The following is a 9,689-nucleotide window of genomic DNA, read 5'->3' as shown; positions in this document are numbered from 1 at the left end:
TAGAGTCCTTCCCCTGGGGGTGAAGCACCAGTCCCCTCCCTCCACCACCCGGCCGCACCCCACCACAGCCCCAGCCCAGCCTTACCACAGTCAGCGCCGTGGTTTCCCAACACTGCCAGCCAATAGCCGTGGTTACCATAATGGTTCCCGAGAGGGGTTGGCAGTCGATTTTCCCTGAGTGGTTCTCAATTTCTTTGAAAACGGGAAGGTGGCTGGAACCCAAAGGAGGACCACAGGCTGCCCCTCCAAAAATGGTTTATCTCACACTCTGGCCATGGTACATCATTTCAGCTTAATTTTATTTCCTCTTATAAATGGGCACAGCACGGGAAATGTTAAAACAAAGAACAAATAAGAAACAACAAAACCAAAAAACCCCAGTTCCTTCTCAAGGCTGGGCCAGGTGAGTACCCACAGCGGGGCAGATGCCTTGGTCTCTTTTTCCCATTGTCTTTTTCCTCCACTTTTCCTTATTTAAAGTTTTGGCCATGAACTCAGGACAGGTACAGTTAATAAACAGGTTACAGGAGAGGGAGAGGGTGGGGGAGGCCGGGAGGAAGGAAGGACAGACTCCCACCCATCCCAGGCCGGTTCTTGGAGGGCTCTGTACAGGAGAGAGGACTCATGGGGTGGGGGTGGGGGTGGGGGAGACACTGTCTTCAGGGGCTCTCTGGAGCCACGCTGCCTACGAAAAATATGTACATGCATTCATCACGCTGAGGCCGGATGCACTGAGGTGCCCTAGGGGCACCTGGGGATGCTGGGGCCATCAGCCCTCCGATGGCAACTCCTGGGGCCCAGTCTGGGCATCTCTAAATCTGTACACAGTTTGTGGGCTTCTATTTACAGGCAGGAGGCCTGAAGAGGCAAGTCCAGGGCTATGGCTGTCAGGGGAAAAAAATCCATGAGGGTGAGCAAGAGGCCAACCCTGCCCCATGAGGCTAAGCTGGGTCTGCTCCCTGCATCCAAGGGCCCCACCTGGAGCCTGACAGGCGTCTCTGCCAACCCTAGCGGGTCTCTCCAAGCACCCTAAGCCCTGCCTGCAGGCCAGCCCAGCCCCACCCTCCCTGCCACCCATATGCCTCCAACGATTAAAGGGACAGGCCTTTCAGGCAAGGTCCCTGTCTGGCCCTGGAGACGGAGTCCAGGGTGGGCTCGACCCCCAACTCTTTAGACCCCAGCTAGCCATGTGCTCTCTGGCAGCCAAGGCCCTAGGAAGGCCCTCAAGCCACATAAGCTCCCTCTCATTTAGAATTTGTCATGCTTCCAGAAAATGCCATGGCCCACAGGATACCCTCCCCAGGAGCACTGGGGCACGGGCAGACCCATTTGCACAGACCCCACACTCATCCCACTGTACACAGGGGGCAAGAGAGGGTGTGAGGGCCCTGCACCCACACTGCACTCAGAGAACGCCAGCCTGTCCTTGTAGCCCAACTCTGGTTTGTCCAGCCAGCCTGGCAGAATTGGATTTGAGCTGGTTGGATTGTTAAATGTCATGAGGATACAGCCTCGATAAAGCCTTAGGTCTAGGGCACCATGAACAAGGCCTTGGGCCTCTTCTCTCAAATGCTAAGGATACAGATAAGAGAGGCAGGGCCAGGAGGTAATGCCCCAAGCCAGAAGCCAGCCCTGGGGCTGGGAGGAGTCAGGCCTGCTGGGGCCACCCCACCAAGGGCTCTAGACCCACACAGATGCTGTACCCACTGCTGGGTCTCCAGGGACCTGACCCTCTCCCCTCTGCCTCCCTGGTTTCTCAGCCTCAGCCCGCCTAGGCGTTCTCACCAGAGCTGTTGTGCCTGCACTAGGGAGCAGGGTAGAGAGGTTGGGACTTTTGGGCTCCTCCTCCCCAGGTTCCCCAGCTCTCTGCCCCAGGGATGACTGAGGCCAAGCCACCCCCTGCACATCTCTGAGACCAGGCTGCCCCCTAACTTCCTCCCTGGCCTCCATGGTGGGACCAGCTGGCTCCCTCACAAGGCTCTGGGCACTTGTAAGGGGAGCTTTGAGTCTAGAAGATGGAGTTTGGCCTAGAAGAAGGACCCCTGGAAAAGACAGCTGCCCAGAACCTGGCCCTCGCTGCCTTGACACCCTCATCCTCACCCTCACCTTGCAGAAGCCCGACTGCCAGGGAATCCTGCTAAGGGAACAGAAATAAAACCTGCCTTCCTGACTGGAACCTGGGCTATAGGCGAGAGGTGGGTGTGGATGCCAGCCAATCACAACTCACACCTTGTCCCTTTAGCTCCAAGAGCCCAGCCAAGCACGCCCTCCCCAAAAGGAGATTTGTGGCCCCATGTTTAAAACACCTATGGAAACGGCCCAAGTTGCCAGGGTAACAAAGGAGAAGGCTGGGCCAGTGACATCTTCCCCCCTTTTCCTGCACAGGCTGCTTCCAGCTGTGGGCCCCTCCAGCTGCAGCTGGAACTGCCTGAGTTGTTTGACCAAATGATGGGTAGCTGTCCTGGGGAGAGCTCAAGGGTGGGGGAAAGGCTGAGGTTGGCCTGGCCAGAGAGAGGGTGCAGAGGGCATGGGCAGAGGGCCCGCCCTCACAGGCACTTTGGGGACTTGTGTCCTGGGAGGCAGTCAACCCCCTAGCTCAGAGCAGGGAAGGGACACAGGGACACTAGGAGCCTAACCATATGCCCCCTCCCCAGTCAGAGCCTTTGGTTCTGGGAGACCTAAGCACCCTCTGTAGCCTGGGGCCAAATTTCAGGAACCAATCCCTTCTTCCCACAGGCTCAGAGAGGCCCCAGACTCCCAGCTGGTGGAGGGCTGGCTCTGAGCCTCCCCTTTTGTGAGCTATAGAGTAGAGGGGAACAGGCAGGGGTGAGGCCAGGTCCACCCAGCACACACTGCCCTGAGAGGACTCATGGCCTCACACTTACTCCAGGAAAGGCATGGGCCCACCTGCTTCCCTCCAAAGTTGAGAGCAGGGTCCTGTGGGGTTCAGCCATGTGGGACTGTGTGTGACATGGGACAGGGTTGGTGGCTGTGTGGTTGGTGTGGGTGCCATAGCATGGGACTGAGTGTGATGGGGCAACTCAGAGTGACCCAATATGGGCTGATTGTTCTGGCTTGATGCCACCCTCCCAATGAGCCTGAAAGCTGCAGACAACATGTGTGGTCCCAGAATGTGTGTGTACTGGGGGTGGAGGAGAGGCTATGCTGTCACTGTTAGGTGACCATGACTAGTGACTTGCATTGTAGTCAGTGGCCAAGGGTATAAGCAATATATGAGGATAAACATCTTTGGAAGAATGCGTGATACATCTTGACTGGCTGAGTGGTCAGGATTGTGTATGATTTTGTCATTTCATGCTTTTGTCTGTGTATGACCATGACAAAGTGACAGTGTGGGCAATGGTGTCTGTGCAGAGTGCCCTCAGAGGAGGTACATCAGAGCAGCCCATTCTCAACAGTGGCTGCCCTAGCACTCTCAGGAAGCTGTTTCCTCAGGGGAAGACACAGGAAGAAGTGAAGCCTCGGGCACGTGTACACTTGGTGGGGAAAGGGAGAATTACCCAACAACCCCAGAAAGGCAGGACAAAACAGGCTGGCAACAAGGGACACCCTCTCACCCAAGCAGAGAGAGGCCCTGGGACAGGAGTGAGAGATTGCAGTGTCTAGATGATTTCAGGGGCTGAGTTTGCCAAAAGTTTGTCCTGGAAACCAGCCTGAGTGCCTTTCTGCCCCCCAAAAGGAGACCTCAGAAAGCCCTCTGGGGGCCAGGTCAGGGCTCAAGCCCATCTCAAGCCCCATACTTTCTTTCACCAGCCAACCAGGGGCTTCCTTCTTCCTGTGCATCTGATTTGAGGACCTGATACCCAGGCTGGTGTGGAGGAGACAAGAGATGAGCTCGTCCGGGCACAGTCTGGGGCAGGGCAGCGCCTCTTATTCCTTGAGGAAGATCTGTGTGAGGCCGGCGGTCTGGGCAGGGAGGGGAGGGCAGAGAAGAACTGGGGCCAGGCTCTCTCCCAGGCCCAGGCCTGGGCTGGTGGGGCCAGGCTGGGGACTGGACAGAGGGGCAATGTTGAGGCTGCAGGGAGGCACTGTGGCTCCACTAGGCATAGAACTCCTCCTGCTTGTCAGGCTTCTGGTATGTGACGCTCGCCTGCTTGGGCTCTTCCAGCGTGTAGCTGCCCTCATCCTTCTTCTTCATGCGGTAGATGAGCAGTGTGACCAAGAAGGCGGCGAAGAGGGCGCCCACCACCCCGCCCACAATGACAGCTGTGGAAGAAGAAAGCAGATGTCAGGGCCCAGAGGCAGGGTGGGACCAGGGCAGATGACCTGGGGGCTTGGGGAAGAGGTTAAAAAGCTGAGTGGAGTCCTGAACCTGACTGGAAGTCGATCCCACCTCCACCAGCACTGGCTACCATAAATAGGCCCTTACCGGCTCCATGCTAATCACCTACCACACTCTAACTCAGTGGTTCTCAACCTACCTAATGCTGCAACCCTTTAATATGGTTCCTGAGGGTCATGACCCACAGGTTGAGAACTGCTACTCTAACTCATTGAAACTTCAATCAGCCCTGTGAGGGAGGTGATATGGTCTTCAACAAACTCAAGATGCCAGCAGTTGTAAAGATGCGCCAGTAATTTATAATCACTAGAAAAGGAAAACTCCAGCAACTAAACCATGACATGCCCCGATTACAGAAGAGTTAACATAGGAACAGATGTGCAGCTTAGAACTGATTAAGGACAAAATGGCTGGGCCTCTTCTGCTGCTGAAGAGGAGGAAGCCTGGAGAGGTGAAGCTCCTTGCCTGAGGTCACACTGTTCCTAAGTGGGGAACCAGGATTTGGACCAAGAGTCCAGAGTCTCTTTAGGAGATGTGGTCAGGGCAGACCCACAGGGTCGGGGGTCAAGGGTGGGGAAGTCAAGCTCAAAGATGGGTCAGAGATTAGTATCAAGGAAGTACAGTCCTGGAGGTCAGCTGGTATGGCCCAGGAAGTCAGGAATCAAAGTCAGAGCCCAAAGAGGGGTCAGAGGAGACAGATAAAAGTGCCAGAGATGGAGATGAAGCAGGGTCACACTTTGGGAAGAGAAAAGGGCAGGGGAGGAACCAGTGGGCAGAAGGAGGTCAAGTCCCTAGCTTGCCCCCTCCAAGCCAGCTCCTAAGAAAACCATGCCCTGATCCCCTTCTGGGTTCCTGGAGGCCAACTGAGGCTCAGCCAGCTGCCCCACAGTGGGGTCCCCCAAGCCCCCTCTGGCCCAGACTCAGGCCTTACCTACAAGCACCTCCTTCCGCTCCAGGATGCTCTTCTGAGGCAGCTGAGCAGCTGAGCTGCCTGAGTCGATGGCATTGTCCAGGAGGCCAGGGCCTGGCCGGGCACCCTTGGGCAGTGTCCCTGGTGGAGGTGATGGCTTGGCTGCAGCCCCTCCTATAGCCACCACCTCATTGGCTGTGTCTGGCTGTGTGGTCTCTTCCTCTGGCAGCTCAAAGTCTCCACTGGGCCCCCCGCTCACTGGCACCTCTGGCTCATCCCGGATTGTGGTCAAAAAGGACTCTGGAGTTGGGGTCTGCAAAGAGAGTGTCATGAGCTCGGGAATCAGGGCTCAGCACCCGCTGGCTCAGGCCAGCAGCACACATGCACAGGCCCTACCACCATCTCACTGCCCCAGGGGCGCTAATACTTCCTAAGCACTCACTCATTACGTGCCAGGCACTGTGCTAAGCATCATCCCCACGAAGGCAGTACATTGCCCCTGAAGTCCTCAGAAGTCAGGTGACCTCCCCAAACACACATGCTAGTCAGTGGCAGAAGCAGAACTAAAATCTAGACCCATCTGACTCCAGAATTATGCATCTAACCACTCTACCCATTGCCTCTGTTCTTACTCTGGCTACTTCCTGTCCCATCATGTCTCCCCCTACCCCCCAGCTGCCTTAGGGATTCCTATCAGAGGGACAGCTGGACACAGCTGGTATGCACTTGGACCTGGCCCAGCCCTCATGCTTGAGGTAGAGATGAGTCCTGGGGTCTAGAGACCTATCCAAGGGCACCCACAGAGTGTGATGTGCCTAATATGTTCCACAGAGGCAGGTGTCCCAGGAACCACCTGTGAGTGCAAATCCCAATTGCACTAGTGCCATGTGGAGCTGTGGAAGCCCCCAAGGCAGGGGAAGGGGTGTGGCTACTTCACAGGTGGGCATAGAAAGGACAGGCCTGAGTTCCAGCTGAGAAGTTCCAGCTGCACCCAAGAACTGGGCTCCCTGCCCTGTCACTGTTTCCTCCTCCTGCTTGGCCAAGTCTCTGTGACAACACCAGGCTGCCCCACCTGCTGGAGGAGCTGAGGGAAGGGCCCATGTCCTGCCAGGGCTGGCTGGGGAATCAGAGGGACTGACACTGTCCCACAGGCAGCTCTGCATGCTAAGGGCCTCCCCCACGAGATGGCTGCAAGTGGCTCTGGTCCCCCAGTCAGTGTTGCCCTCCCCCTCTTCCTTGCCTGGTCCACCCAGCAGGGGCCAGACTATTGCTCCCGTTCCTAAGACCCATTCATCCATGGCACCGCTGACATCTTCATCCTCTTCTCTTCAGTCCTGTTCACAACATCCTAAACACACACACACACACACACACACACACACACACACACACACCCTGGCCCTGCAAGAACACCCCGGCCTCTGTTGCCAGCTACCCAGGTTCAAACCCTGACAGCCACCATTGTTGCGAAGCCCATGAGCCACAGTGTCTAGGCTCACATGAGAACCAGAGATGACATGAGTAGAGCTCTGGGTGCTGAGTGGCACCCAGGCAGCACCTCACAGGTGAACTGAAGAATTCTTCCCGTAGGCCCCCCCTCAATCACCCTCAGACCAATGATAATAATAACCACGATGATGACAATGACAACAATAACAATAGCTGAGTGTTTGGACGGTTTACTCCTGCCAGGCACTGCTCTAAGCACTTGGGATATGTCAGGAGGTATTCTCACGACACTGTGATACACATCCTTTTATTTTCTCCTTTTCATAGGTCAGGAAATGGAGGCATAGAAAGGATCAGTGACTGGCCTGAAGTCACACAGCTAGGAACTGGCAGCAGAACAATTTAAATCCAGCTATGGGCTTCTGAGTCCATGCTCTTAACAAGAACATGCACGCCAGGCCTCTCCCCATCACTATCACCAACACCCACATTCACCCAATTCCTTCCCCAGGATACCCCATCCTGACATTAACATCCAACCACCCAACCTTGGTTTTCTGTCCCTCTTCCATCTATCTCAATCTCTATCCCCACCCTGTGACTTACCACCCAGCTTTGGTCCTCTGGCCACATTCCCTCTTGTCCCTACCCCTGTCTGGCTTATCCCTAGGACCTCCTGGTCCTCACCCCTGGCCAGCTCCATCCCCTACCCCAGCCCCTGATGTTCCTCTTCTGCCTTCCCTTCCTGCCCTCTCCCCACACCCTCACCTGAGCCACCTCTGTGGGTCCAGGGGCAGTGGTTCCCAAGGGCAGAGTGCTCCTCTCTGGGGCATCAGGCTCCTGGGTGGCAGTGGGCCTGGGAAGGGCTCTTGGCCGAGAGGTAGCTGTGCTGACCAGCCTGGGTGTGGAAGCCTCGGTGTCCAAGACATCCACCGTGGTGGGAGGGGAGAGCACCCCAGGGATTGTGGCCTGGGCTGTGGCTGCCGTGGTCAGTGGAAGAGGCAGAAGCCTCTGTATGCCGGTGGTCCTTATGACGGCAGTGGTAGCTGTGGAAGGGGGTGTCGCAGGGGTGCTGGGAATGGCAGCAGCCACTGTAGCAGGCACTGTGGCCACAGTCGGGGCGCCTGTGGTGGTGGCCGCTGTGGTCGTGGCTCCTGCAGTCATGGCAGTAGTGGTGGCCATGGTGGTGGCAATAGTAGTAGCTCTCTGGCTGGACTCTTCTGGGACATCTGTCACCACTAGGGGGTTGGTGGCTGGCTCCAGGGTGGGTCGTTCAGAGGGGAGCTCTTCAAATGGAGTGCCCACAGGCTGGATGTCCATAGTAGGCAGCACAGCAGGCGTAGTGGACACTGCCAGGGCCGCATCTGGGCTGAACCGCATGGCTGTCTCAATGCCCGACTCCTGCTCGAAGTCTGAGGGGGTGGGGAAGAGGGAGAGAGCTAGGGAGCTGGGTGGTTGTGAGGGGCAGGAGGATCCCAGGTAAGCAACAGCCATAGACTGGGGGCTCCCAACCCCCTCTCTTTGCCCAACTTTCCCAGGAAGAGGTAAGGTGTTGCAGCTGGGCAAGCGAGCTGTGGGTACTGTACCCTGTGGGACTCCACTTCCTATAGACCATCCTGGGATGCACTTAGGGTTGGTGAATGCTACCCTGACCTTGGCCTCAGCTGATTGGACTGGAGAAGACCAGCTGACCCAGGCTGGGCCAATCAAATAGCCTCCGCTGAGGCTGTGCCTCTGCTGGTCAGAGGTGGCTGCTAAGTCCAGCAGGTTACTAAGGGGTGTCTGCCCTCCTGACAGAGGCTGGATGGCAGAGTCCTCAGGGCTACAGGCAGCCAAGCAGTACCCACAAAAAAGAAGACCCTGGGCAGCTGGGGGTCCCAGGCTGTGGCTGCCCAGGCCTATTTCCATCTCTGGGATAATGTCCTGCCCTTCTTGTTCTTGGGGTCCCTGAGATGCCTCTGCCTAACCACCACATGATAACCCCACCCTCCTGACCCCCACCGCCTCACTGAAGCGAGCCTCAGGGTTCCTCAGAGCAGGGGCTGCATGCAGACTAGGAGCAGATACTTACAGCCCGAACCTGACCCCGAGTAGAGGTCGTCCAGCTCATCATCAGGAAAGGAGTCGTCGTCCCCGGAGCCCTCAAGGTCCACAGGCCTCTCGAAGTTCTCACTGCGCCAGCGCTGGGCCTGGGGAAGGTGGAGGCACAGGGATCAGCCCCAGGACAGCAGCCGGACTCATCCAGAAGACAACAAACATGCTCAGGGGCCACACACGGCCAGGTGCCTGCCCAATGACCACTGCCCACCCACTCTAGGGAACCTGACAGTGCTCCTTGGCATTACCCTGGCTACACCTTCAACCCTGGTTTCAGACTGACAGGCACCACTAGGGACCCCTGGCTGCTCCTTCAGCCTCTCATTGAAACCACTGAGTGGCAGAACCAAGTTTAGACCCTGCCAGAGTGCTGGATTTCAGTCCTGGCTTTGCCACTTATTAAATGTGGGACCCAGAACAAGTTAATCTCTTCTTCTTCTTCTTCTTCTTCTTCTTCTTCTTCTTCTTCTTCTTCTTCTTTTTTTTTTTGAGACAGAATCTCTTTCACTATGTTGCCCTTGGTAGAGTGCCGTGATGTCACAGCTCACAGCAACCTCAAATTCTTGGGCTTAAGCGATTCTCTTGCCTCAGCCTCCCAAGTAGCTGGGACTACAGGTGCCCCCCACAACGCCTGGCTATTTGTAGTTGCAGTTGTCATTGTTCAGCAGGCCTGGGCCACACTTGAACCCACCACCCTCAGTGTATGTGGCCGGCACCCTTACTCGCTGAACCACAGTTAATCTCTTCATGCCTCAGTTTACTCCTTTGTAAAACAAGTGAACACCTGCCTTCTTGGGCTGTGAGTATCCAGTGTGCAAGTTCACATGCAGTACAGATCACACCCTGGTATGCAGCAGGTGCTCAGCCCTTGCGGCCACTCTCTAGCTGGCCAGCATCATCGCCCCACTCACAAGTCCCTTTCATAGGCAA

General features: G+C 56.4%; 1 protein-coding gene across 1 annotated transcript; it reads right to left on the bottom strand.

Moving 5' to 3' along the window:
* Window positions 1–282: 282 nt before the first annotated feature.
* Window positions 283–8,856, bottom strand: SDC3 (syndecan 3). Its single transcript, XM_012812004.2, has 4 exons — window positions 8,734–8,856; window positions 7,431–8,074; window positions 5,235–5,526; window positions 283–4,227 (listed from the first exon to the last, which is right to left on the bottom strand). Exons 2-4 carry the CDS (start codon window positions 8,040–8,042, stop codon window positions 4,061–4,063), a joined length of 1,071 nt encoding a protein of 356 aa, XP_012667458.2. The 5' UTR covers window positions 8,043–8,074; window positions 8,734–8,856; the 3' UTR covers window positions 283–4,060.
* Window positions 8,857–9,689: the final 833 nt, after the last annotated feature.

This window comes from Otolemur garnettii, unplaced genomic scaffold (genome assembly GCF_000181295.1).
Source record: "Otolemur garnettii isolate 467f Iridium unplaced genomic scaffold, OtoGar3 scaffold00184, whole genome shotgun sequence".
NCBI classification, from domain to species: Eukaryota; Metazoa; Chordata; class Mammalia; order Primates; family Galagidae; genus Otolemur; species Otolemur garnettii.
This window is presented reverse-complemented; position numbering and strand designations above follow the sequence as displayed.

Excerpts from the sequence above, each read along its gene's own strand:
- SDC3 (XM_012812004.2), bottom strand. The coding sequence starts at position 8,042 with ATGCGGTTCAGCCCAGATGCGGCCCTGGCAGTGTCCACTACGCCTGCT. Across the intron at positions 5,527-7,430 it reads GACCCACAGAGGTGGCTCAG|ACCCCAACTCCAGAGTCCTT; the intron begins GTGAGGGTGTGG and ends CTCTCTTTGCAG. Across the intron at positions 4,228-5,234 it reads GCGGAAGGAGGTGCTTGTAG|CTGTCATTGTGGGCGGGGTG; the intron begins GTAAGGCCTGAG and ends CTTCTTCCACAG.